Source organism: Aquarana catesbeiana, linkage group LG01, assembly GCF_042186555.1.
Source record: "Aquarana catesbeiana isolate 2022-GZ linkage group LG01, ASM4218655v1, whole genome shotgun sequence".
NCBI lineage: Eukaryota > Metazoa > Chordata > Amphibia > Anura > Ranidae > Aquarana > Aquarana catesbeiana.
The window spans coordinates 1,239,411-1,267,242 of NC_133324.1; the positions used below are offsets into that span (position 1 = coordinate 1,239,411).

General features: G+C 48.8%; 1 protein-coding gene across 1 annotated transcript; it reads left to right on the forward strand.

Moving 5' to 3' along the window:
* The first annotated feature begins 1,999 nt into the window (after positions 1 to 1,999).
* On the forward strand, positions 2,000 to 27,775 carry WDR54 (WD repeat domain 54). Its single transcript, XM_073617330.1, has 10 exons — positions 2,000 to 2,050; positions 10,970 to 11,205; positions 11,801 to 11,863; positions 11,952 to 12,018; positions 12,203 to 12,259; positions 13,044 to 13,174; positions 13,246 to 13,346; positions 18,489 to 18,651; positions 21,838 to 21,912; positions 22,002 to 27,775. Exons 2-10 carry the CDS (start codon positions 10,981 to 10,983, stop codon positions 22,131 to 22,133), a joined length of 1,014 nt encoding a protein of 337 aa, XP_073473431.1. The 5' UTR covers positions 2,000 to 2,050; positions 10,970 to 10,980; the 3' UTR covers positions 22,134 to 27,775.
* The last annotated feature ends 57 nt before the right edge of the window (positions 27,776 to 27,832 follow it).

Here is a 27,832-nt window from a genome sequence, read left to right on the forward strand (position 1 = left end):
ACACCACGCGAGACAGATAATCCCCCCCCTCCCCCCCAAAGAGAATCCCCCCCCTCCCCCCCATAGAGAATCCCCCCCTCCTCCCCATAGAGAATCCCCCTCCCCCCATAGAGAATTCCCCCTCCCCCCATATAGAATCCCCCCTCCTCCCCATAGAGAATCCCCCCCTCCCCCCCATAGAGAATCCCCCCTCCCCCCATAGAGAATCCCCCCCCTCCCCCCCATAGAGAATCCCCCTCCCCCCATATAGAATCCCCCCCCTCCTCCCCATAGAGATCCCCCCTCCTCCCCATAGAGAATCCCCCCCCTCCCCATAGAGAATCCCCCCTCCTCCCCATAGAGAATCCCCCCCCCTCCCCATAGAGAATCCCCCCTCCCCCCATAGAGAATCCCCCTCCCCCCATATAGAATCCCCCTCCCCCCATATAGAATCCCCCCTCTCCCCCCATATAGAATCCCCCCCCTCCTCCCCATAGAGAATCCCCCCTCCTCCCCATAGAGAATCCCCCCTCCCCCCATAGAGAATCCCCCCCCTCCCCCCATATAGAATCCCCCCCTCCTCCCCATAGAGAATCCCCCCCTCCCCATAGAGAATCCCCCCTCCCCCCATATAGAATCCCCCCCTCCCCATAGAGAATCCCCCCCCTCCCCCCCATAGAGAATCCCCCCCTCCCCATAGAGAATCCCCCCCCTCCCCCCCCATAGAGAATCCCCCCCTCCCCATAGAGAATCCCCCCCCTCCCCCCATAGAGAATCCCCCCCTCCCCCCCATAGAGAATCCCCCACCTCCCCCCATAGAGAATCCCCCCCTCCCCCCCATAGAGGATCCCCCCCCTCATAGAGGATCCCCCCTCATAGAGGACCCCCCCATAGATAATCTTCCCCCCCTCCCCCCATAGAGGATCTCCCCCTCATAGAGGATCCCCCCTCATAGAGGACCCCCCCATAGAGAATCTCCCCCCCATAGAGAATCTCGCCCCCTCCCCCCATAAAGAATCCCCCCCTCCCCCCATAGAGGATATCCCCCCTCCCCCCCATAGAGAATCCACCCATAGAGGATCCCCCCCCATAGAGGATCCCCCCCCCCATAGAGGATCCCCCACCTCCCCCCCATAGGGAATCCCCCCTCCCCCCTCCCCCCCATAGAGAATCCCCCCTCCCCCCCATAGAGAATCTCCCCCCCTCCCCCCATAAAGAATCCCCCCTCCCCCCATAGAGGATATCCCCCCTCCCCCCCATAGAGGATCCCCCCCCCCATAGAGGATCCCCCCCCATAGAGGATCCCCCCCCCCATAGAGGATCCCCCCCCCCATAGAGGATCCCCCCTCATAGAGGACCCCCGCATAGAGAATCCCCCCTCCCCCCATAGAGGATCCCCCACCTCCCCCCCATAGGGAATCCCCCCTCCCCCCTCCCCCCCATAGAGAATCCCCCCCCCCCATAGAGAATCTCCCCCCCATAGAGAATCCCCCCCTCCCCCCATAAAGAATCCCCCCCCTCCCCCCATAGAGGATATCCCCCCTCCCCCCCCCATAGAGGATCCCCCCCCATAGAGGATCCCCCCTCATAGAGGACCCCCCCATAGAGGATCCCCCCATAGAGAATCTCCCCCCCCCCATAGAGGATCCCCCCCCCTCCCCCCCATAGGGAATCCCCCCCTCCCCCCCATAGAGAATCCCCCACCTCCACCCCATAGATGATCCCCCCCCTCCCCCCATAGATGATCCCCCCCCTCCCCCCATAGATGATCCCCCCCTCCCCCCATAGAAGATCCCACACCACCCCATAGAGGATCCCCCCCCATAGAGGATCCCCCCCCCCATAGAGGATCCCCCCCTCATAGAGGATACCCCCATAGAGGACCCCCCCATAGAGAATCTCCCCCCCATAGAGAATCTCCCCCCATAGAGGATCCCCCCCCCATAGAGGATCCTCCACACCCCCCCCCCCATAGAGGCCTTAACCTCACCTTTATATGTCCATACTACTCTCTAAAAATAGGACCTGTCACACTTCTCTATCCTAGGACCAGAGATAATTGTTTGTCCAGGTAAGGGGTGTGTAATGTACAGAGTACAGGGCTGAGGAATGTGTAATGTACAGAGTACAGGGGTCAGGAGTGTGTAATGTACAGAGTACAGGGGTGAGGAGTGTGTAATGTACAGAGTACAGGGGTCAGGGGTATGTAATATACAGAGTACAGGGGTGAGGAGTGTGTAATGTACAGAGTACAGGGGTCAGGAGTGTGTAATGTACAGAGTACAGGGGTCAGGGGTATGTAATATACAGAGTACAGGGCTGAGGAATGTGTAATGTACAGGGGTGAGGAGTGTGTAATGTACAGAGTACAAGGGTGAGGAGTGTGTAATGTACAGAGTACAGGGGTGAGGAGTGTGTAATGTACAGGGGTGAGGAGTGTGTAATGTACAGACTACAGGGGTGAGGAGTGTGTAATGTACAGAGTACAGGGGTGAGGAGTGTGTAATGTACAGGGGTGAGGAGTGTGTAATGTACAGGGGTGAGGAGTGTGTAATGTACAGGGGTGAGGAGTGTGTAATGTACAGAGTACAGGGGTCAGGAGTGTGTAATGTACAGAGTACAGGGGTGAGGAGTGTGTAATGTACAGGGGTGAGGAGTGCGTAGTGTACAGGGGTGAGGAGTGCGTAGTGTACAGGGGTGAGGAGTGCGTAGTGTACAGGGGTGAGGAGTGCGTAGTGTACAGGGGTGAGGAGTGCGTAGTGTACAGGGGTCAGGAGTGCGTAGTGTACAGGGGTCAGGAGTGCGTAGTGTACAGGGGTCAGGAGTGCGTAGTGTACAGGGGTCAGGAGTGCGTAGTGTACAGGGGTCAGGAGTGCGTAGTGTACAGGGGTCAGGAGTGCGTAATGTACAGGGGTCAGGAGTGTGTAATGTACAGGGCTAAGGAGTGTGTAATATACAGGGTACAAGGGTCAGGAGTATATACTGTACAGAGTACAGGGATGAGGAATGTGTAATGTACAGGGGTGAGGAGTGTGTAATGTACAGGGTGAGGAGTGTGTAATGTACAGGGGTGAGGAGTGTGTAATGTACAGGGGTGAGGAGTGTGTAATGTACAGACTACAGGGGTGAGGAGTGTGTAATGTACAGACTACAGGTTGAGGAGTGTGCAATGTACGGGGGTCAGAAGTGTGCAATGTACGGGGGTCAGAAGTGTGCAATGTACGGGGGTCAGAAGTGTGTAATGTACAGAGTACAGGGGTCAGGAGTGTGTAATGTACAGAGTACAGGGGTCAGGAGTGCGTAGTGAACAGGGGTCAGGAGTGCGTAATGTACAGGGGTCAGGAGTGCGTAATGTACAGGGCTAAGGAGTGTGTGATGTACAGGGCTAAGGATTGTGTAATGTGCTGGGTACAAGGGTCAGGAGTATATACTGTACAGGGATGAGGAATGTGTGATGTACATGGGTCAGGAGTGTGTAATGTACAGGGGTGAGGAGTGTGTAATGTACAGGGGTGAGGAGTGTGTAATGTACAGAGTACAGGGGTCAGGAGGAGTGTGTAATGTACAGAGTACAGGGGTCAGGAGTGTGTAATGTACAGAGTACAGGGGTCAGGAGGAGTGCGTAGTGAACAGGGGTCAGGAGGAGTGCGTAGTGAACAGGGGTCAGGAGGAGTGCGTAGTGAACAGGGGTCAGGAGGAGTGCGTAGTGAACAGGGGTCAGGAGTGCGTAGTGAACAGGGGTCAGGAGTGCGTAGTGAACAGGGGTCAGGAGTGCGTAGTGAACAGGGGTCAGGAGTGCGTAGTGAACAGGGGTCAGGAGTGCGTAGTGAACAGGGGTCAGGAGTGCGTAGTGAACAGGGGTGAGGAGTGCGTAGTGAACAGGGGTGAGGAGTGCGTAATGTACAGGGCTAAGGAGTGTGTGATGTACAGGGCTAAGGAGTGTGTAATGTGCAGGGTACAAGGGTCAGGAGTATATACTGTACAGAGTACAGGGATGAGGAATGTGTAATGTACAGGGGTGAGGAGTGTGTAATGTACAGGGGTGAGGAGTGTGTAATGTACAGGGGTGAGGAGTGTGTAATGTACAGGGGTGAGGAGTGTGTAATGTACGGGGGTGAGGAGTGTGTAATGTACAGACTACAGGGGTGAGGAGTGTGTAATGTACAGACTACAGGGGTGAGGAGTGTGTAATGTACAGACTACAGGGGTGAGGAGTGTGTAATGTACAGAGTACAGGGGTCAGGAGTGTGTAATGTACAGTGTACAGGGGTCAGGAGTGTGTAATGTACAGTGTACAGGGTCAGGAGTGTGTAATGTACAGTGTACACGGGTCAGGAGTGTGTAATGTACAGTGTACAGGGGTCAGAAGTGTGCAATGTACAGGGGTCAGAAGTGTGCAATGTACAGGGGTCAGAAGTGTGCAATGTACAGGGGTCAGAAGTGTGCAATGTACGGGGGTCAGGAGTGTGTAATGTACAGGGGTGAGGAGTGTGTAATGTACAGACTACAGGGGTGAGGAGTGTGTAATGTACAGACTACAGGGGTGAGAAGTGTGTAATGTACAGACTACAGGGGTGAGGAGTGTGTAATGTACAGTGTACAGGGGTCAGGAGTGTGTAATGTACAGTGTACAGGGGTCAGGAGTGTGTAATGTACAGTGTACACGGGTCAGGAGTGTGTAATGTACAGTGTACACGGGTCAGGAGTGTGCAATGTACGGGGGTCAGAAGTGTGCAATGTACGGGGGTCAGAAGTGTGCAATGTACGGGGGTCAGAAGTGTGCAATGTACGGGGGTCAGAAGTGTGTAATGTACAGAGTACAGGGGTCAGGAGTGTGTAATGTACAGTGTACAGGGGTCAGGAGTGTGTAATGTACAGGGATCAGGAGTGTGTAATGTACAGAGTACAGGGGTCAGGAGTGTGTAATGTACAGGGGTCAGGAGTGCGTAGTGAACATGGGTCAGGAGTGCGTAGTGAACAGGGGTCAGGAGTGTGTGATGTACAGGGCTAAGGATTGTGTAATGTGCAGGGTACAAGGGTCAGGAGTATATACTGTACAGGGATGAGGAATGTGTGATGTACATGGGTCAGGAGTGTGTAATGTACAGGGGTGAGGAGTGTGTAATGTACAGACTACAGGGGTGAGGAGTGTGTAATGTACAGAGTACAGGGGTCAGGAGTGTGTAATGTACAGACTACAGGGGTGAGGAGTGTGTAATGTACAGACTACAGGGGTGAGGAGTGTGTAATGTACAGACTACAGGGGTGAGGAGTGTGTAATGTACAGACTACAGGGGTGAGGAGTGTGTAATGTACAGAGTACAGGGGTCAGGAGTGTGTAATGTACAGAGTACAGGGGTCAGGAGTGTGTAATGTACAGAGTACAGGGGTCAGGAGTGTGTAATGTACAGAGTACAGGGGTCAGGAGTGTGTAATGTACAGAGTACAGGGGTGAGGAGTGTGTAATGTACAGAGTACAGGGGTCAGGAGTGTGTAATGTACAGTGTACACGGGTCAGGAGTGTGTAATGTACAGTGTACACGGGTCAGAAGTGTGCAATGTACAGGGGTCAGAAGTGTGCAATGTACAGGGGTCAGAAGTGTGCAATGTACGGGGGTCAGGAGTGTGTAATGTACAGGGGTGAGGAGTGTGTAATGTACAGAGTACAGGGGTGAGGAGTGTGTAATGTACAGTGTACAGGGGTCAGGAGTGTGTAATGTACAGTGTACAGGGGTCAGGAGTGTGTAATGTACAGTGTACAGGGGTCAGGAGTGTGTAATGTACAGTGTACAGGGGTCAGGAGTGTGTAATGTACGGGGGTCAGAAGTGTGTAATGTACGGGGGTCAGAAGTGTGCAATGTACGGGGGTCAGAAGTGTGCAATGTACGGGGGTCAGAAGTGTGCAATGTACGGGGGTCAGGAGTGTGTAATGTACAGGGGTCAGGAGTGTGTAATGTACAGAGTACAGGGGTCAGGAGTGTGTAATGTACAGAGTACAGGGGTCAGGAGTGTGTAATGTACAGAGTACAGGGGTCAGGAGTGTGTAATGTACAGAGTACAGGGGTCAGGAGTGTGTAATGTACAGAGTACAGGGGTCAGGAGTGTGTAATGTACAGAGTACAGGGGTCAGGAGTGTGTAATGTACAGAGTACAGGGGTCAGGAGTGTGTAATGTACAGAGTACAGGGGTCAGGAGTGTGTAATGTACAGAGTACAGGGGTCAGGAGTGTGTAATGTACAGTGTACAGGGGTCAGGAGTGTGTAATGTACAGAGTACAGGGGTCAGAAGTGTGTAATGTACAGTGGCAAAAGTGTGTAATGTGCAGGGGTCAGGAGTGTGTAATGTACAGTGTACAGGGGCAGGAGTGGGTAATGTACAGGGGTGTGTAATGTACAGTGTACAGGGGTGTGTAATGTACAGAGTACAGGGGTGAGGAGTGTGTAATGTACAGGGGTGAGGAGTGTGTAATGTACAGGGGTGAGGAGTGTGCAATGTACGGGGGTCAGAAGTGTGCAGTGTACGGGGGTCAGAAGTGTGCAATGTACGGGGGTCAGAAGTGTGCAATGTACGGGGGTCAGGAGTGTGTAATGTACAGGGGTCAGGAGTGTGTAATGTACAGGGGTCAGGAGTGTGTAATGTACAGAGTACAGGGGTCAGGAGTGTGTAATGTACAGAGTACTGGGGTCAGGAGTGTGTAATGTACAGAGTACAGGGGTCAGGAGTGTGTAATGTACAGTGTACACGGGTCAGGAGTGTGTAATGTACGGGGGTCAGGAGTGTGTAATGTACAGGGGTCAGAAGTGTGTAATGTACAGTGGCAAAAGTGTGTAATGTGCAGGGGTCAGGAGTGTGTAATGTACAGTGTACAGGGGCAGGAGTGGGTAATGTACAGGGGTGTGTAATGTACAGTGTACAGGGGTGTGTAATGTACAGAGTACAGGGGTGAGGAGTGTGTAATGTACAGGGGTGAGGAGTGTGCAATGTACGGGGGTCAGAAGTGTGCAATGTACGGGGGTCAGAAGTGTGCAATGTACGGGGGTGAGGAGTGTGTAATGTACAGACTACATGGGTGAGGAGTGTGTAATGTACAGTGTACAGGGGTCAGGAGTGTGTAATGTACAGTGTACAGGGGTCAGGAGTGTGTAATGTACGGGGGTCAGGAGTGTGTAATGTCCGGGGGTCAGAAGTGTGCAATGTACGGGGGTCAGAAGTGTGTAATGTACGGGGGTCAGGAGTGTGTAATGTACAGGGGTCAGGAGTGTGTAATGTACAGAGTACAGGGGTCAGGAGTGTGTAATGTACAGAGTACAGGGGTCAGGAGTGTGTAATGTACAGAGTACAGGGGTCAGAAGTGTGTAATGTACAGTGGCAAAAGTGTGTAATGTGCAGGGGTCAGGAGTGTGTAATGTACAGTGTACAGGGGCAGGAGTGGGTAATGTACAGGGGTGTGTAATGTACAGTGTACAGGGGTGTGTAATGTACAGAGTACAGGGGTGAGGAGTGTGTAATGTACAGGGGTGAGGAGTGTGCAATGTACGGGGGTCAGAAGTGTGCAATGTACGGGGGTCAGAAGTGTGTAATGTACGGGGGTCAGGAGTGTGTAATGTACAGGGGTCAGGAGTGTGTAATGTACAGAGTACAGGGGTCAGGAGTGTGTAATGTACAGAGTACAGGGGTCAGGAGTGTGTAATGTACAGAGTACAGGGGTCAGGAGTGTGTAATGTACAGAGTACAGGGGTCAGGAGTGTGTAATGTACAGTGGCAAAAGTGTGTAATGTGCAGGGGTCAGGAGTGTGTAATGTACAGTGTACAGGGGCAGGAGTGTGTAATGTACAGTGTACAGGGGCAGGAGTGTGTAATGTACAGGGGTGTGTAATGTACAGTGTACAGGGGTGTGTAATGTACAGAGTACAGGGGTGAGGAGTGTGTAATGTACAGGGGTGAGGAGTGTGTAATGTACAGGGGTGAGGAGTGTGTAATGTACAGGGGTGAGGAGTGTGTAATGTACAGGGGTGAGGAGTGTGTAATGTACAGGGATCAGGAGTGTGTAATGTACAGGGATCAGGAGTGTGTAATGTACAGGGATCAGGAGTGTGTAATGTACAGAGTACAGGGGTCCTGAGTGTGTAATGTGCAGTGTACAGGGGTGAGGAGTGTGTCATGTACAGGGGTCAGGAGGGTGTCATGTACAGAGTACAGGGGTCAGGAGGGTGTCATGTACAGAGTACAGGGGTCAGGAGGGTGTCATGTACAGAGTACAGGGGTCAGGAGGGTGTCATGTACAGAGTACAGGGGTCAGGAGGGTGTCATGTACAGAGTACAGGGGTCAGGAGGGTGTCATGTACAGAGTACAGGGGTCAGGAGGGTGTCATGTACAGAGTACAGGGGTCAGGAGGGTGTCATGTACAGAGTACAGGGGTCAGGAGTGTGTCATGTACAGAGTACAGGGGTCAGGAGCGTGTCATGTACAGGGGTCAGGAGCGTGTCATGTACAGGGGTCAGGAGCGTGTCATGTACAGGGGTCAGGAGCGTGTCATGTACAGGGGTCAGGAGCGTGTCATGTACAGGGGTCAGGAGCGTGTCATGTACAGGGGTCAGGAGCGTGTCATGTACAGTGTACAGGGGTCAGGAGCGTGTAATGTACAGTGTACAGGGGTCAGAAGTGTGCAATGTACAGGGGTCAGAAGTGTGCAATGTACAGGGGTCAGAAGTGTGCAATGTACAGAGGTCAGAAGTGTGCAATGTACGGGGGTGAGGAGTGTGTAATGTACAGACTACATGGGTGAGGAGTGTGTAATGTACAGAGTACAGGGGTCAGGAGTGTGTAATGTACAGTGTACAGGGGTCAGGAGTGTGTAATGTACAGTGTACACGGGTCAGGAGTGTGTAATGTACAGTGTACACGGGTCAGGAGTGTGCAATGTACAGGGGTCAGAAGTGTGCAATGTACGGGGGTCAGAAGTGTGCAATGTACGGGGGTCAGAAGTGTGCAATGTACGGGGGTCAGAAGTGTGCAATGTACGGGGGTCAGGAGTGTGTAATGTACAGGGGTCAGGAGTGTGTAATGTACAGAGTACAGGGGTCAGAAGTGTGTAATGTACAGTGGCAAAAGTGTGTAATGTGCAGGGGTCAGGAGTGTGTAATGTACAGTGTACAGGGGCAGGAGTGTGTAATGTACAGTGTACAGGGGTGTGTAATGTACAGAGTACAGGGGTGAGGAGTGTGTAATGTACAGGGGTGAGGAGTGTGTAATGTACAGGGGTGAGGAGTGTGTAATGTACAGGGATCAGGAGTGTGTAATGTACAGGGATCAGGAGTGTGTAATGTACAGAGTACAGGAGTGTTTAATGTACAGAGTACAGGAGTGTTTAATGTACAGAGTACAGGGGTCAGGAGTGTGTAATATACAGAGTACAGGGGTCAGGAGTGTGTAATGTACAGAGTACAGGGGTAAGGAGTGTTTAATGTACAGTGTACAGGGGCAAGGAGTGTTTAATGTACAGAGTACAGGGATCCTGAGTGTTTAATGTACAGAGTACAGGGGTCCTGAGTGTTTAATGTACAGAGTACAAGGGTCCTGAGTGTTTAATGTACAGAGTACAGGGGTCCTGAGTGTTTAATGTACAGAGTACAGGGGTCCTGAGTGTTTAATGTACAGAGTACAGGGGTCCTGAGTGTTTAATGTACAGAGTACAGGGGTCCTGAGTGTGTAATGTACAGTGTACAGGGGTCCTGAGTGTGTAATGTACAGTGTACAGGGGTGAGGAGTGTGTAATGTACAGGGGTGAGGAGTGTGTAATGTACAGGGGTGAGGAGTGTGTAATGTACAGGGGTGAGGAGTGTGTAATGTGCAGTGTACAGGGGTGAGGAATGTGTAATGTACAGAGTACAGGGGTCAGGAGGGTGTCATGTACAGAGTACAGGGGTCAGGAGGGTGTCAAGTACAGAGTACAGGGGTCAGGAGCGTGTAATGTACAGGGGTCAGGAGCGTGTAATGTACAGGGGTCAGGAGCGTGTAATGTACAGGGGTCAGGAGCGTGTAATGTACAGGGGTCAGGAGCGTGTAATGTACAGGGGTCAGGAGTGTACAATGTAGAGAGTACAGGGGTCAGGAGTGTGCAATGTACAGAGTACAGGGGTCAGGAGTGTGTAATGTACAGAGTACAGGGGTCAGGAGTGTGTAATGTACAGAGTACAGGGGTCAGGAGTGTGTAATGTACAGAGTACAGGGGTCAGGAGTGTACAATGTAGAGAGTACAGGGGTCAGGAGTGTACAATGTAGAGAGTACAGGGGTCAGGAGTGTGCAATGTACAGAGTACAGGGGTCAGGAGTGTACAATGTAGAGAGTACAGGGGTCAGGAGTGTGCAATGTACAGAGTACAAGGGTCAGGAGTGTACAATGTAGAGAGTACAGGGGTCAGGAGTGTGTAATGTACAGAGTACAGGGGTCAGGAGTGTGCAATGTACAGAGTACAAGGGTCAGGAGTGTACAATGTAGAGAGTACAGGGGTCAGGAGTGTGCAATGTACAGAGTACAGGGGTCAGGAGTGTACAATGTAGAGAGTACAGGGGTCAGGAGTGTGCAATGTACAGAGTACAAGGGTCAGGAGTGTACAATGTAGAGAGTACAGGGGTCAGGAGTGTGCAATGTACAGAGTACAAGGGTCAGGAGTGTACAATGTAGAGAGTACAGGGGTCAGGAGTGTGCAATGTACAGAGTACAAGGGTCAGGAGTGTACAATGTAGAGAGTACAGGGGTCAGGAGTGTGTAATGTACAGAGTACAGGGGTCAGGAGTGTACAATGTACAGAGTACAGGGGTCAGGAGTGTGTAATGTACAGAGTACAGGGGTCAGGAGTGTACAATGTAGAGAGTACAATGGTCAGGAGTGTGTAATGTACAGGGGTCAGGAGGGTGTCATGTACAGAGTGTTGTGAGTGAATTGTTGTCACAGAGGCATGCTGGGATTGACCTTCTCCTCCCCCACAGCAAGCTCCACCATGTATCGCAAGGATAAGAGTATTCAGATGAAGAGCAGCGCCTCGGCGCTCTACAACAATCTCAGTGTCTTACCCATCAGCGACAAGAGCCTCACCTACTTCACCGTCGTCCATGGCAACACTGTCAACATGGTGAGCGCCTCTGCCGACGGACTCAACTTCTCCCACCGTCAGCTACAGTCCAAAGAGGGGAGTGTGGCCCTGAGCTCCTCCCTCATCACACAGGTAGGTGGAGTCATTCCAGCTTGACCAGAGTCCTGTGGAGTTTCACCTACCCACAGATGACTTGTACCTGTCCCGTGTGGCATGCAGCAGTCTCGTGTGGCATGCAGCGGTCTCGTGTGGCATGCAGCGGTCCCGTGTGGCATGCAGCGGTCTCGTGTGGCATGCAGCGGTCTCGTGTGGCATGCAGCGGTCCCGTGTGGCATGCAGCGGTCCCGTGTGGCATGCAGCGGTCCCGTGTGGCATGCAGCGGTCCCGTGTGGCATGCAGCGGTCCTGTGTGGCTTGCTGTGGTCCTGTGTGACATGCAGCAGTCTCGTGTGGCATGCAGCAGTCTCGTGTGGCATGCAGCAGTCCCGTGTGGCATGCAGCAGTCCCGTGTGGCATGCAGCAGTCTCGTGTGGCATGCAGCGGTCCTGTGTGGCTTGCCGTGGTCCTGTGTGACATGCCGCAGTGTGGTAGGCACTGCAGCTGACTGCAGCTCTGTGGGTCAGGTTGGTAGGAAGGTAGGTGCAGGGAATCGGGTACAGGTACCGGTTGGGATTCGGGGAGCAGAGACAGAGCTGCACACCCCTCTGTAACCTTTCTGTCTTCTCCAGGCTTCCTGGTGCGTCCTGCCATCCCGTGTTCTGCTGGTACTGACCTCACAGAAAGGCATTCAGGTAAGTGGGTCACATGATCACTCCCATCTCCTGTGCACCTCTGTATAGTATCCTGTAACTCACCCCTCCCCCTCCTCTCCCCCTATAGATGTATGAGTCTGATGGATCCATCATGGTGTACTGGCACGCACTGGATGCTCTGGAAACTCCGCAGGGTCAGTAGAACATATAGATCAACTGGTGTCAACGCCAGTGGGAGGGGCTGAGTCCAATTACTCCCTTCTATCTGTCACCCTGAAGAGGGAAGGGCTGAGTGAAGTACCTCCCTCCCTGGTGGGGTAGATGCATCGTATGGATATACGTACTGTTTATCTTATTGTCTTCTCTCTGTGTGCGCAGCTCAGGCGGTGTTTGCCCGCGGTATCGCTCCCGCTGGAGGACAGTACATCTGTGTTGGTGAGTTCACCTCTCTGTTCCTGGACAATATTTCTTCCACCAGACTCTCTGACCATCTCCTATGGCAAGCCCATGGTCTCTGACGCTCTCCTGTAGCAAGCCCATGGTCTCTGACCCTCTCCTGTAGCAAGCCCATGGTGTCTGACCCTCTCCTGTAGCAAGCCCATGGTGTCTGACCCTCTCCTGTAGCAAGCCCATGGTCTCTGACCCTCTCCTGTAGCAAGCCCATGGTCTCTGCCTCTGTCCTGTAGCAAGCCCATGGTGTCTGACCCTCTCCTGTAGCAAGCCCATGGTCTCTGACCCTCTCCTGTAGCAAGCCCATGGTCTCTGCCTCTGTCCTGTAGCAAGCCCATGGTCTCTGACGCTCTCCTGTAGCAAGCCCATGGTCTCTGACGCTCTCCTGTAGCAAGCCCATGGTCTCTGACCCTCTCCTGTAGCAAGCCCATGGTCTCTGACGCTCTCCTGTAGCAAGCCCATGGTCTCTGACCCTCTCCTGTAGCAAGCCCTTGGTGTCTGACCCTCTCCTGTAGCAAGCCCATGGTGTCTGACCCTCTCCTGTAGCAAGCCCATGGTGTCTGACCCTCTCCTGTAGCAAGCCCATGGTGTCCGACCCTCTCCTGTGGCAAGCCCATGATGTCTGACCCTCTCCTGTGGCAAGCCCATGATGTCTGACCCTCTCCTGTAGCAAGCCCATGGTGTCTGATAGTCTCCTGTAGCAAGCCCATGGTGTCTGACCCTCTCCTGCAGGCCATAGCAGTGATATTGTTGGTACTGTCCTGTGCAGGAACCTCTTCTGGTCTGGTCCTGGTCTTTGACGTTCCATCCAAAGGCACCAACATCACACTGGCCGAAGTCCTGGCTGAGCACAGAGACTCCATCACTGACATCGCCAGCGAGACGTGCGGGGGAGGGCAGGTAAGAGGCCGTAGTCCCATATAGATCCTCACCAGTCACATCCTATGTACTTATCCCGGTCTGTGTTACAGGACCGAGCGGCCGACCTGGTGACAGCTGACGACTCCGGCCTGCTTTGTGTCTGGAAGAGCGGAGAGGACTTCCGACTGGTCACCAAGATCTCTGCGTATGGGTGAGTGGCCATACCCCCGGCACAGACAGACGGGGAGGACAAAACAAAGGGGGACCCCTCCGTCTATCATATACTTCACTTATAATCCACAGTGTGTACAGCATATAATCCCAGGAGGGGGTGAACATAGTCACATGACCACTTTTTTTTTTTTTTATTATTATTCTTTATTTTATAAATACAAAAACAAAACCAAACATCCAAGACAACTGTAAAAAAACAATTTATCTTACAACTCGTAACACCCCCTTAAGCTGAAATCCCACCCCCCTTCCTCCCTTCCCTCTCTGGCAGTCTTCAGAAGAGGCTTAGGTTTCTTCTACTTATTTTTCTAACCTTAACCCCTTTCAGGTAAACGAGTAATCTCCTCAACGTATCTCCACATTTATTTTTATATGCTTGCCACATTTCCCATTTATCCTTTGGTTCTATCCCTTCTTCTGCTTCAACTCCCCTATCATCTACACTCTGTATGTTTATTAATTTCATTTACACAAAAAATCCAATCCCGGATTTTAGGACTTTCCTTTTTCCTGCCATTTTTTTCGGTATCTGACTCTTTGCAGCATTCAGCAGAATAGGGACAATGGATGTTTTATATTGTGTAGCTGATTCGGCTGTCCCGTGGAACAAGCATGTCCACGGGTCTTCCGGGATCTCTTTATTAGTAATTTCCTTTATTAACTGTAAAATTTCCTTCCAAAATTCTTTGGTGATGGGACATTCCCACCATATGTGAGCCATTGTTCCTGTGGCCCGTCATGCTCTCCAACACTCCCATTGTTCCCGTGGCCCGTCATCCTCTTCAACACTCCCATTGTTCCTGTGGCCCGTCATCCTCTCCAACACTCCCATTGTTCCTGTGGCCCGTCATCCTCTCCAACACTCCCATTGTTCCCGTGGCCCGTCATCCTGTCCAACACTCCCATTGTTCCCGTGGCCCGTCATCCTCTCCAACACTCCCATTGTTCCCGTGGCCCGTCATCCTGTCCAACACTCCCATTGTTCCCGTGGCCCGTCATCGTCTCCAACACTCCCATTGTTCCCGTGGCCCGTCATCCTCTCCAACACTCCCATTGTTCCCGTGGCCCGTCATCCTGTCCAACACTCCCATTGTTCCCGTGGCCCGTCATCGTCTCCAACACTCCCATTGTTCCTGTGGCCCGTCATCCTCTCCAACACTCCCATTGTTCCTGTGGCCCGTCATCCTCTCCAACACTCCCATTGTTCCCGTGGCCCGTCATCCTCTCCAACACTCCCATTGTTCCTGTGGCCCGTCATCCTCTCCAACACTCCCATTGTTCCTGTGGCCCGTCATCCTCTCCAACACTTCCATTGTTCCTGTGGCCCGTCATCCTCTCCAACACTCCCATTGTTCCCGTGGCCCGTCATCCTCTCCAACACTCCCATTGTTCCCGTGGCCCGTCATCCTCTCCAACACTTCCATTGTTCCTGTGGCCCGTCATCCTCTCCAACACTCCCATTGTTCCCGTGGCCCGTCATCCTCTCAAACACTCCCATTGTTCCCGTGGCCCGTCATCCTCTCCAACACTCCCATTGTTCCCGTGGCCCGTCATCCTCTCAAACACTCCCATTGTTCCCGTGGCCCGTCATCCTCTCCAACACTCCCATTGTTCCCGTGGCCCGTCATCCTCTCCAACACTCCCATTGTTCCCGTGGCCCGTCATCCTCTCCTACACTCCCATTGTTCCCGTGGCCCGTCATCCTCTCCAACACTCCCATTGTTCCCGTGGCCCGTCATCCTCTCCAACACTCCGTGGATTTCTCTTGGATTTCTTGAAATTGACTGATCTTGTCTGGTGTCGCCTACCACCTTGCTACGCACTTATAGTTTTGTCTCGGTCATCTTGGTATCTACTGAGGCACAATGTATCAGTTTCTGAATTTTTACTAAAGTGTGTTTGTTACATTGTGATCCCAATTCCTTTTCCCATTTCTTCATATAGGGCGGCACATCCGGTTCCTCTCTATGCATTTGTATTTTATAAAGTCTCGATATGTTATTTTTTGATTTTTCTCTCGTGCAGAGCGGCTCCAGTGGCCTTTAGTCTTCTTCACTTCTAATAGGCTTCCGGAGTTTTTCTGACAAAATGAGTGAGCTGCATCAATCGTCATTCATACCGTGTCTATTCTTAACTCGTGATAAGTGTTAACCACTTGCTTACCAAGCACGAACACCCCCCTTCCTGCCCAGGCCATTTTTCAGCTTTCAACGCAGTCGCACTTTGAATGACAATTGCGCGGTCGTGCTACACTGTACCCAAACACATTTTTTTTTTATCATTTTCCTTACACAAATAGAGCTTTCTTTTGCTGGTATGTACATAGTTACATAGTTACATAGTAGGTGAGGTTAAAAAAAGACACAAGTCCATCAAATCCAACCTATGAATCACTGCTGGGTTTTTTATTTTTTACAAAAAAAAAAGACCAAAAATTTAGAAAAAAAATAGTTTTTTTTTACTTTTTTCTGTCAGTAAATTTTGTAACTAAGTAATTTTTCGCCTTCACTGATGTGCGCTGATGAGGCGGCACTGATGGGCACTGAGGCTGAACTGGTGGGCATTGATGAGGCGGCACTTATGGGCATTGATGAGGTGGCACTGATGAGGCACTAATATGCCACACTCATGGGCACTGATAGGTGGCACTGATATGTGGCATTGATGAGCACTGATAGGCGGCACTGATGGGCACTAATAGGCGGCAGTGGTGGGCACTGAGAGGCGGCACTGGTGGGCACGGATAGGCGGCATTGATAGGCGGTACAGATGGGCACTGATGGGCATTGATGGGTGGCATTGATGGGCAGCACTGATAGGTGGCACTAATTGCCAGCACTGACTGGCATGGCTAATGGGCACTGATTTGTGGCACTTGTGGGCACTGATTGCTGCCACTTGTGGGCTCTGATCACTGGCATTGGTGGGCACTGTATGCTGGCATTGGTGGGCATGGTATTTTTACACTTTATTTATATATTGTAATCAGGGCACTGATTACTTCCCTAGCTGTCCCCCTGTGAGGTGATGCCGCTGATCGTCTCTCCTCTCCTCTATCACTGTAAGGAGAGCCGATTACCAGCATCTCCGTGTTTACATGTGACCAGATGTGATTGGACACAGCCGATCACATGGTTAAAGAGCCGCGAACGCGGCTCTTTACACAGATCGGTGTCGCACCGTGTCCTAGCAACACGGTGCGGCCACGATCGCCGCCCTGCGCACCCGTTCTGTGCCACCGTCATATGACGGGGCCCAGAACAAGAGCTGCACCGCCCCGCCACCATTTGACGGTGGACGGGGTGGCAACTGGTTAATTTTATTCTTCTAATTATATCTTTCAATTGTGCATTCCCTTTTTTTTTTTTTTTTTATCCAAATTCCTCCCACTACCCTCATCCCTGGTATAAAAAATGTGTTGTCCTTCAAATATATCAAGGGTGAATTGTAGTCCCAGTTATTTTGTAAGTGAATCCTATCCCAGATTTTTAGTGTATTTGGACCCAATGTTCTGTGTGATGGAGGGCTCCATATTATGTGCCCTAGCTGTGTGTTACTCATAATATTCTCAATATTGACCCATCTCTTATCTGAACCCTCTCTTGCCCATTCTATCACCCGTGAAAGTGCCACTGCGTTGTAATATTTTTTTTTAAATCCGGGATGGCTAAGCCACCCTGTTTTTTCCCCCTATTCAGTACCGTAAATGCTATTTGTGGTTTTTTGCCACACCAGACAAAGTTCATTATTATCCCGCTTAAAGCTCTCATGTAAGATTGTGGGAGAGGAATTGGAAGCATCTGAAACTTATAGAGAATTTTCGGAGCTAACACCATTTTTCCAGTATTAATGCGCCCGATCCAAGAGAGAGATTCCTTCTTAATCTCATCTAACAAAGGGATATAGTTGTTTAGGTATATTTTCCTCAAAGAGTTAGTCAGATTAACTCCTTTCTCCATGGAAAATGGAATTCTTTAAGAAGTTTAGCTTCTTCCTGTTTAGGTACGTTTTATACTTAAGATTTCAGATTTGCTGAGATTGATTTTAAAGTTTGACATGTCACCATATTTTTTTAATATCTCCAGCAAATTTGGAATCGTCATCCTTGGATTATTGATGTAGAAGATCACATCGTCGGCAAACGCCGCAAGTTTGTGCTCGTCAGCCCCTATCTTAATCCCACTGATATCTGGGTTATTTCGGACAGAAGCCAACAGGGGTTCCAAGGTTAATACAAATAGGAGAGGTGACAACGGGCACCCCTGTCTGGTTCCGTTCTCCATTGTAAATGGTAAAGAAGAGACTCAGTTCACCTTAACAGACGCAGGGGGGTGGTTATATAGTACTTTTATCCATTTGATCAGTCTTGGTCCTACTCCCATTACTTCCAATGTTTTTATCATGAGTCCCTAGTCTACCCTGTCAAATGCTTTTTCAGCATCCATCGACAGGAATAGTCCTGGGGACCCATTGGAATTAATAGACTCCAGGAGAAGCAATGAACGAACTCTATTGTCCCTCCCTTCTCTTCCTGGTATAAACCCTACCTGGTCCGGGTGCACCAAGGTAGTCATCTTTTCTTTCAGCCTCCTTGCTAGGACCTTAGACATAACCACTTGTATACAGGATATATGGAAATGCTGTATACTTGCCTGACCTTGCTGGTGGTATTCCAAGTTCTGCCATCTTGATTGGCCGGACCTGAATGATGTCACTCCCTCGCATGTCATCAATGTGGGCAGAGCTGTGCAGTTCAGTTTACATTCTATAGAAGATTGAGAAGAGACAGCTATGGACATCACATGACTTCTCTGCCTGATACAGCACATTGGAAGATCAGAGTCAGAATTCTTCTGTAATCTGTGATCTCTCAGTGATGATCTCTGTTCTGCAGGGTGACATGTTCCTCAGTGAAGCTGATGATCTCTGTTCTGTCCTGCAGGGTGACATGTTCCTCAGTGAAGCTGATGATCTCTGTCCTGCAGGGTGACATGTTCCTCAGTGAAGCTGATGATCTCTGTCCTGCAGGGTGACATGTTCCTCAGTGAAGCTGATGATCTCTGTCCTGCAGGGTGACATGTTCCTCAGTGAAGCTGATGATCTCTGTTCTGTTCTGCAGGGTGACATGTTCCTCAGTGAAGCTGTGGGATGGAGTCATTGCAGCTGCTTATGGAACGGGTCAGATTCGGGTGTATGATGCCGCAACGGGTACTGTATGTGCGGAGCTGGATGCCCACGCCCGATGGATCTACACTCTGGATGTGGCACCTGAAACTGGCAGAGTATGACTCTCCTCACCTCTCTTCCTCTCCTCTCTTTCTCTTGTCCCTTGTCTACTTTCTCTCCACATCTATCACTTCACTCCTCTCTTCTCATTCTGTCTCTCCTCCACCCTCTCCTCCGCCTTTCCTCTCCCTTTCTCTCTCCTCTCCTGTCTCTCTTCTCCTTTCTCTCCTCATCGCCTCTCCCTCTCCACTCTTCCTCCTCTTCCTCTCTTTTCCTCCTCTCCCTCTCTTCTCGTCTTCTCTTCTCATCATCTCTTCTTCTCTTCCTCCCCCTCTGTTCCTCTTTCTCTCTTGTCCCTCTTCTCCCTGCTGTCCTGAATAATCAGTCAGAATAAGTTGTGCCTTTTTAAGGACAGGTTTCCCGCACAACAATTATCATTGAGTAATTTTTAACGAAGATATTTTTAAGATACAAAATCAAAATACAGTCTGTACTTGTGAAACTTATTCACGGAGACGTGTGGTCATACGAAACAGTTATTTATTGGTAAACAAACACAAATAATCACATGGAATTAAAATACCGATTGCGTTACATGAATGTCTTGAAAATCAATAAAAACACTTGTAAAAATGGGCGCCCCGTCCCTCTGACATAATACCACCATGATAACTTCTCGGTAGAATCAATAACATTGTGAACTTGACAATTAAACAGAACGTCTGTATTTCACACGTCCAACCGTTACTTTGCTGCAGGTAAGTAAGTGGTTAAAAATGTGAAATAAATTAGACGTTTGTTTTGGCAATAAATGTGGCAACTATGCAAAAAGAAAAATATGATGAAAAACTTGAATCTTTAGAGAAAAATCTACAAGGCGGTTATTGATTCGGGAGAATGATTATCAATTGTATAATATTCAATACATCAGTATTTGAGAGAACATACAAGATAAAATCACATGACATAATTACCCATTCCAGGATGGCTACTGTTCCTATTGGCTGGTTACCAGAGTTAAGATGGCTGCCGTAGTTTCAAAATGGATACTCCTAAAGAGGATTTACTTCTTGTGACCTCCGAGTTCTAAGTATTAGGTGTTGAGGAATCTTCATGAATGTAAAGATATGTATTCATGCATGGTGCATGAGTGTCAGTCTGGGAGTGTGTGTGTCTCCCAGTGTCCCCCCTCAGGGTGGATCCCTGAGCTCTCCCCCTGAGCTCTCCCCCTGAGCTCTCCTCTTCTCTCCTCTCTCCTCTTCTCTCCTCTCTCCTCTTCTCTCCTCTCTCCTCTTCCATCTTACTTGCCTCTAAATACTATTTCAGATAATAAGACCATAAAAATTATAATGGCTCTGCCCAAAAGGCCGTGGCTCACTTCCCATTGGGTTAGGAGACTTAATTATTAACCTTCTCTGGAAATTTAGTGAGTTCAAGTAATACCACCTTCAACCACCAGGTGTCTCACATGTGTTTTGAGTCCATCCTTTTAAGTTAATACGTTCTATTTTCATAATGTGTATAATGGTAAGGATAAGTATATACCTTTAAATATTCTGGTAATCGGTCTAATGTAAAATACACTCAGTATAATCTTGATTAATCACTATTATATAAACTGGTTACAGATATATGTGTCTCTATAAATGTATGTCTATACAGACTGGTCTATCTAGGAAATACACACATTGTTATATATATTAATCAATACTACATAAAAATGATTATCTATATGGATCCCTGTATAACTTCTGGTATCTCCACTGAATATTTGTTTATCTAAGCATAGGCTACAGTCTTTTATATAGTTATAATCATAATTATATGTTTTTCCTAATACTAATTAGTTTCTTAAAACACTTCTACTTATAAAATCACACTTTCATATACATTTTCTTCATAGCAAAGTTGTTGGGTCCGCAGACGCCAACATTATAATGTCTCTGTGACCTACAATGTCATAGATAGTTTGAAATGACTTATAATAACCTTATCGATACTTTTAAAATATATTTGACTGGCACAATATTCAACTCATTCTAACGTGTTGAGATGGACCATGAACATTCTCACTGGGTGTTTAGAAATGACTTGCTTGTCTAAACCATCCTAAAAGTTCATACAATGAGTTTTGTTAGCCAAGGTGTTATCTATTTAAACAGTTCATCACTTGAACACAATAGGTTTATGCCAGGCGAGGTTATCTCTATGTGAGAATTGTCTGTATAACCTTGTGTCTTGTGTCAGCTTTCATTTATTCACTAAGACCATGTAAATATCTCCTTGTTTTGTGACGAGAGCAGTTTTTGTTCCAACAGTTTTCCTCACAATACATGCTTGTAAAACATGAGAGCGTCTAATTTGTCCTAAAGGTCTCCAAAAGGGCAACAGTTCAATTATAATAACATCACAGTTCATCTACTTTGTGAGGCCGAAGCATCTCTCATGTTTCTGCTGTAAATATAAAATATATTTCTTCATGAATTCACAACACTGCTCTCTCCTCCTTCTTCTTTTCCTCTCCTCTCCTTTCTTCTTCCTCTTCCTCTCCTTTTGTTCTCCTTCTTTTCCCTCTCCTCCTTTCTTCTCCCTTCTTTCTCTCCCTCTTCTCCGTTCTCCCTCTTCTCCCTACTCTCTCTTCTTTCTCCCTTTTCTCATCCTTTCTCACTCTTCTCCTCCTTTCTCCCTCTTTCTCCCCCCCCACCCCCCTTTCTCTTTTTCTCTTTCTCTTTTTTTTCTCTCTCTTTCACTCCTCCCCCTTTTTTTTTTCTTTTTCTCTCCTCCCTCCCTCCTTCTTTTTTTTTTTTTTTTCTCTCTTTCTCTTCCCTTTCCCTTTCCCTCCTCCCTTTCCCTTTCCTTTTCCCTCATCCCTTTCCTTTTCCCTCCTCCCTTTTTTTTTTCTCTTTCTCTCCTCCCCCTTTTTTTTTCTTTTTCTCTCCTCCCTCCCTCCTTTTTTTTTTTTTTCTCTCTTTCTCTTCCCTTTCCCTTTCCCTTTCCCTCCTCCCTTTCCCTTTCCTTTTCCCTCCTCCTTTTCCCTTTCCCTCCTCCCTTTTTTTTTTCTCTTTCTCTCCTCCCCCTTTTTTTTTTCTCCCCCCACCCCCTTTTTTTTCTCCCCCCACCCCCTTTTTTTTTCTCTCCCACTCCCTTTTTTTTTCTCCCCCCCACCCCCTTTATTTTTCTCCCCCACCCCCTTTTAGAAATAAAATCTGTCCTGTATCCTCACCTTGTCTGTGTGTCCCCAGCTTCTCTCCGGAGCCGAGGATTCCTTCGTCCAGATCTGGCAGTTGAATCGCTGTGTGGAGTCCGGCTCTATTGAGGTAAAGGGGGGTCTCTTCTACTTCTGAAGGGTCTATTGGTGAGAAAGGTTTTATATTTTATACCTGATTTATCTATTTTTCTATTCCAGGTGGAGCACCGCCATTCGGAATGTGTGGCAGACACTCAGATTTGTGGAGCGCGCTTCTGCGACCCTCAGGGGTCATCCTTCGCCGTGACAGGATACGATCTGAGCGAGATCATCCGCTATGTGCAGATATAGGACATCTTGTAGCATTAGGTGTACACTTATTGGTGGAGCTATGACCGCAGACTCCGCCTACACTCACCGATTTTCTCTGTGCATATAGAGGTTCTAGAGATGCTACCTGTAGAAATGCGGTCACCTGTACACACCTTTTATTTATCCATCTAAAACATCTGGCAATGCAGCATCTGTTGTGTGGTTGAAGGGTCTAGTAACAGGATGTGACTCCACAGAGGGATGAAAATTGGACACCATGTTGGCCCCTGTTCTCCTGTGCAGCTCTGTAGGAACTACAACTGTTCAGTCTTCTGACTTTCACTGCACAGCCAGGGAGGTCACTGCTGCTTTATAGGTCCCTTCTCCTTGGAACGGCGGGGATAATGTGTTTTTATTGGTCAGTGAGCAGGCTGGAGACAAAGCCGTGACACTGGGGAGCTCCACAGCCAAACCAGGCCTGGTCTGCACAGTGTGACAAATCATAAAACTGGCTGAACAGAGTAAGAATTAGTTTGGTGGTTTAGCATTTTGTTTATTTGTTAGTTTGCTCCAAGTTCGGTATCCCCGCTCCAGGGTCTCTCTGGTGCTGTTCACATGATGAGGGTACTGGACATGTGATCTCATCTAAAGGTACTAACGTCACAGCAGTGCTGGCTACACCTCTGCCTGAACAGTACCCGTATCCTTCAGCTGAGATCACGTCTCTGCTGGGGTTTGGTCATGTGACTGGCACCAGATGGGGCAATATGAATGAAAGCCCCTCCTATACTATCAGGGTAAAGGAATATTGGAGCTCCATCCAAACTGCAGGTGTCACGTAGACGGAAATTGGATACAGTTGGGTTATGCTGCCACCTTCAGAAGGATTTGGACACCGCAAAAAAAAAAAAAAATACATTGGTAACTCCTTCTCTACCCAGCATGCCTCAGCTTTTTTCTAGTGTCCTAGAAGAATGGGCATTTTTTTTCAGCTGTGTTGGGAATAGTCAAACCAACTTTTTCCAGCTTTTTGTTGTCAACTTGGATTGCGGACTCTTCTTCTCTTCATAGTGGATTGTGGACTCTTCTTTACTTCATAGTAGATTGTGGACTCTTCTTCCCTTCATAGTGGATTGTGGACTCTTCTTTCCTTCATAGTGGATTGTGGACTCTTCTTCCCTTCATAATGGATTGCGGACTCTTCTTCACTTCATAGTGGATTGCGGACTCTTCTTCTCTTCATAGTGGATTGTGGACTCTTCTTTCCTTCATAGTGGATTGTGGACTCTTCTTTCCTTCATAGTGGATTGCGGACTCTTCTTCTCTTCATAGTGGATTGTGGACTCTTCTTCCTCTTCTTCTCTTCATAGTGGATTGTGGACTCTTCTTCCCTTCATAGTGGATTGCGGACTCTTCTTTCCTTCATAGTGGATTGTGGACTCTTCTTTCCTTCATAGTGGATTGTGGACTCTTCTTTCCTTCATAGTGGATTGTGGACTCTTCTTCCCTTCATAGTGGATTGTGGACTCTTCTTCTCTTCATAGTGGATTGTGAACTCTTCTTCCCTTCATAGTGGATTGTGGACTCTTCTTCTCTTCATAGTGGATTGTGGACTCTTCTTTCCTTCATAGTGGATTGTGGACTCTTCTTCCCTTCATAGTGGATTGTGGACTCTTCTTTCCTTCATAGTGGATTGTGGACTCTTCTTTCCTTCATAGTGGATTGTGGACTCTTCTTCCCTTCATAGTGGATTGTGGACTCTTCTTCCCTTCGTAGTGGATTGTGGACTCTTCTTCCCTTCGTAGTGGATTGTGGACTCTTCTTCCCTTCGTAGTGGATTGTGGACTCTTCTTCCCTTCGTAGTGGATTGTGGACTCTTCTTCCCTTCATAGTGGATTGTGGACTCTTCTTTCCTTCATAGTGGATTGTGGACTCTTCTTCCCTTCATAGTGGATTGTGGACTCTTCTTTCCTTCATAGTGGATTGCGGACTCTTCTTTCCTTCATAGTGGATTGTGGACTCTTCTTTCCTTCATAGTGGATTGCGGACTCTTCTTTCCTTCATAGTGGATTGCGGACTCTTCTTTACTTCATAGTGGATTGTGGACTCTTCTTCCCTTCATAGTGGATTGCGGACTCTTCTTTCCTTCATAGTGGATTGTGGACTCTTCTTTGCTTCATAGTGGGTTGTGGACTCTTCTTCTCTTCATAGTGGGTTGTGGACTCTTCTTTCCTTCATAGTGGATTGCGGACTCTTCTTCACTTCATAGTGGATTGAGGACTCTTCTTCCCTTCATAGTAGATTGTGGACTCTTCTTCTGCGCTTCATAGTGGATTGCGGACTCTTCTTCGCTTCATAGTGAATTGCGGACTCTTCCTCACTACATCTGTGCTTGAGCTAGTCTCTATGTAAGAGCGATCAAGATCGGCCTAATTTTGGAGTGCTTTTTACCTCCTAGCCTGTGCAGAGGTAGCCTGGAATGTGACCCTCAGCCACTTGTGCTTTCCAGGCTTCGTGTCCCTAGAAAACTTAGCTGCAGAGCGCTTTCATGGGTCAGGGCCATGGCAGTGTTCTTAAGCCATTGAGTTCCACTTGTGCTTTCCAAGCATCCTGTCCCAGTAAAACGTAGCTGCAGAGTGGTTTCCAGGTTCAGGACCATGGCATTGTGACCTTCAGCCATTGGTTTTCACTTTTGCTGATTTCCAGGCATCGTGTCCCAGTAAAACTTGGCTGCAGAGTGGTTTCCAGGTTCAGGGCCATGGCAGTGCGTCTTTCAGCCTTTGGGATTCAGTTGTGCTGATTTCCGGGCATTGTGTGCCAGTAAAACGTAGCTGCAGAGTGATTTCCAGGCTCAGAGTCACGGCAGTGTGACCTTCAGCCATTGGTTTCCACTTGTGTTTCCAAGCATCGTGTCCCAGTAAAACTTCAGTGTGGTTTCCAGGTTCAGAGCCATGGCAGTGTGACTTTCAGCCACTTGTGGTGCTTCCCAGGCATTGTGTCCCGGTAAAACTTAGCTGCAGAGTGCTTTCCAGGTTCATGGCCATGTCAATGTGACTTTCAGGCACTGGGTTCCACTTGTGTTGCTTTCCTGGCATTGTGTCCTGGTAAAACGTAGCTGCAGAGTGGTTTCCAGATTCAGAGTATTGGCAGTGTGACCTTCAGCCATCGGGTTCCATTTGTGCTTTCCAAGCATCGTGTCCCAATAAAACTTAGCTGCAGAGTGGTTTCCAGGTTTAGGACCATGGCAGTGTGACCTTCAGCCATTGGCTTTCACGTGTGCTGATTTCCAGGCATTGTGTCCCAGTAAAACTTGGCTGCAGAGTGGTTTCCAGGTTCAGGACCATGGCAGTGTGACCTTCAGCCATTGGGTTTGTTTTGTGGTGCTTTCCAGCATCGTGCCCCAGTAAAACTTAGCAGCAGTGTGGTTTCCAGGTTCAGAGCCGTGGCAGTGTGACTTTCAGCTACTTGTTGTGCTTCCCAGGCATTGTGTCCCGGTAAAACTTAGCTGCAGAGTGCTTTCCAGATTCATGGCCATGGCAATGTGACCTTCAGGCATCGGGTTCCACTTGTGCTTTCCTAGCATTGTGTCCTGGTAAAATGTAGCTGCAGAGTGGTTTCCAGGTTCAGTTTGCCTTTTCTCTAACGACTCTGTTGATTAGGCTAATCAGGCTGAATACTGGAAGGTTCCTTGCTATTCGCAGCATTGGTTTCATTTCAGAATTCCCACTAGCAGTGGTTTTACTGTGGAAGGGGCTAACGCTAAGGGTGCTAACAACATCTGCTGGGTGAAGTAGCGCACACATGTGCTCTGTATCCTTTTTCACTGTTCAGTATTGAGAAAGCATCATCCCACTACTGCTCCTGCCCTGGGCTGGTGAAGGTAGTCAGAGAATGGCCCAGTATGTTACTGGACAGTTGGAGGGTAGAACACTAGTCTCACACCACAAATATCCTCAGACTGGAACAGGAAAGGTCTCAATGACTGGGGGGGTCAGTCCACTGTGGGGTTAGGGCTTTTTTCCTTGACTGATTCACAGTCTTTGACTCTTCCGTTTTAGGATTCACCCAACTCTTGATGCCTGCATGGGACTGATGGTGACCTCCTTTAAAGCAGTCCCCTTTGCCAAGTTCCATGACATTTACACTACAACTCAACATTCTGTCATGGTTGGTCAAGTCAGTTCAGTCTACGGAATACCGATTTGGCTGATACCCAAAGCCAGGTTGCCCCTGGCATGTTCGCTCAGGAATCTAACTCTGGAGTTGAGAGAGTCCTTCTATTGTCTTCAAGATATTCATGATGAATGGCGACTTTTCGGCTAAGGAGGAGTCCTGGAAACCTTGTTGGTGCAGGAGACTTGGACTTTAGATAAATCTCATCTCCAGGTCTACCCGCTGAAGCTTTCAGGCATTTTAGTTGTTCCTAAAACCATGACATTTCGACTGGAAGGTCATTTGATCAGGATGCAGTTGGACAAGGCCACAGCAGCATACATCAACCTTTAGGTGGGAACCAGAAGACTCATCTTGGGCAGAACTCTATGTTCCAGAATTTTTCACCCAGGTCTTTAGAAACTGAGGCACCACCAAATCGTTGATTCCAACGAAGCTGACGGCTAAGTTGTCTATTTTCTGCAAGCATACTGTTACACATGAATGGCATAGTTTGTTGGGTTCTAGGCACAGAGCTTTCACCCCAGAAAATTCTGGAACAGTAGCTGGCCTGAGTACCATCAAGGTTCAAATCTCAGATTTGTAAGGCAGCCACCTCGTCTTCTGTTCAAACCTTCTCCAAGTTCTACCAAGTGGATGCTCAGGCCTCGTTTGATGCTTTGGATGTAAGGTCCTTCAGGTGGCTTTTTGAGCTTTCTATTTTTTTTTAACAGTGTCCAAATCCTCCTGTAGGTGACAGTATAACCCTACAGTCATTGAATCCTTGTGTCCCTCAATGAGCTGCAAGAAATTGATTTTTACAGGAGGTACAAAAATCCCATTTTACTTTGTATAGACCAGGGGTCTCGAAACTACGGCACAGGTACCAAATGCGAACCTTTGGTTGCCTTTAACCAGCCCTTGGGGCACTGTTCCATCCACTGACACCAGCATAATTTCTGTTATTGACACCAACACTATTCTTCCCCCTGATGCCATCAATAGGGCACAATTCCTTCTATTGATACCACGATGGGCCATTATTCCTCCCACTGACACCAACAATGGGGCACAATTCCCACTGACACAACAGTGTGGCTGAGTTCATTCCATTGACATTAACAGTGGGGTACTATTCCTTCGACTGATACCAATGATGGGTCACTATTCCTCCCACTGATACCAATGATGGGACACTATTCCTTCCAATGATGGGGCACTATTCCTTCCACTGACACCAATGATGGGGCACTATTCCTTCCACTGATACCAATGATGGGACACTATTCCTTCCAATGATGGGGCACTATTCCTTCCACTGACACCAATGATGGGGCACTATTCCTTCCACTGATACCAATGATGGGGCACTATTACTTCCACTGACACCAATGATGGGATATTATTCCTTTCACTGATACCAATGATGGGACACTATTCCTTCCAATGATGGGGCACTATTCCTTCCACTGACACCAATGATGGGGCACTATTCCTTCCACTGATACCAATGATGGGGCACTATTACTTCCACTGACACCAATGATGGGATATTATTCCTTTCACTGATACCAATGATGGGACAC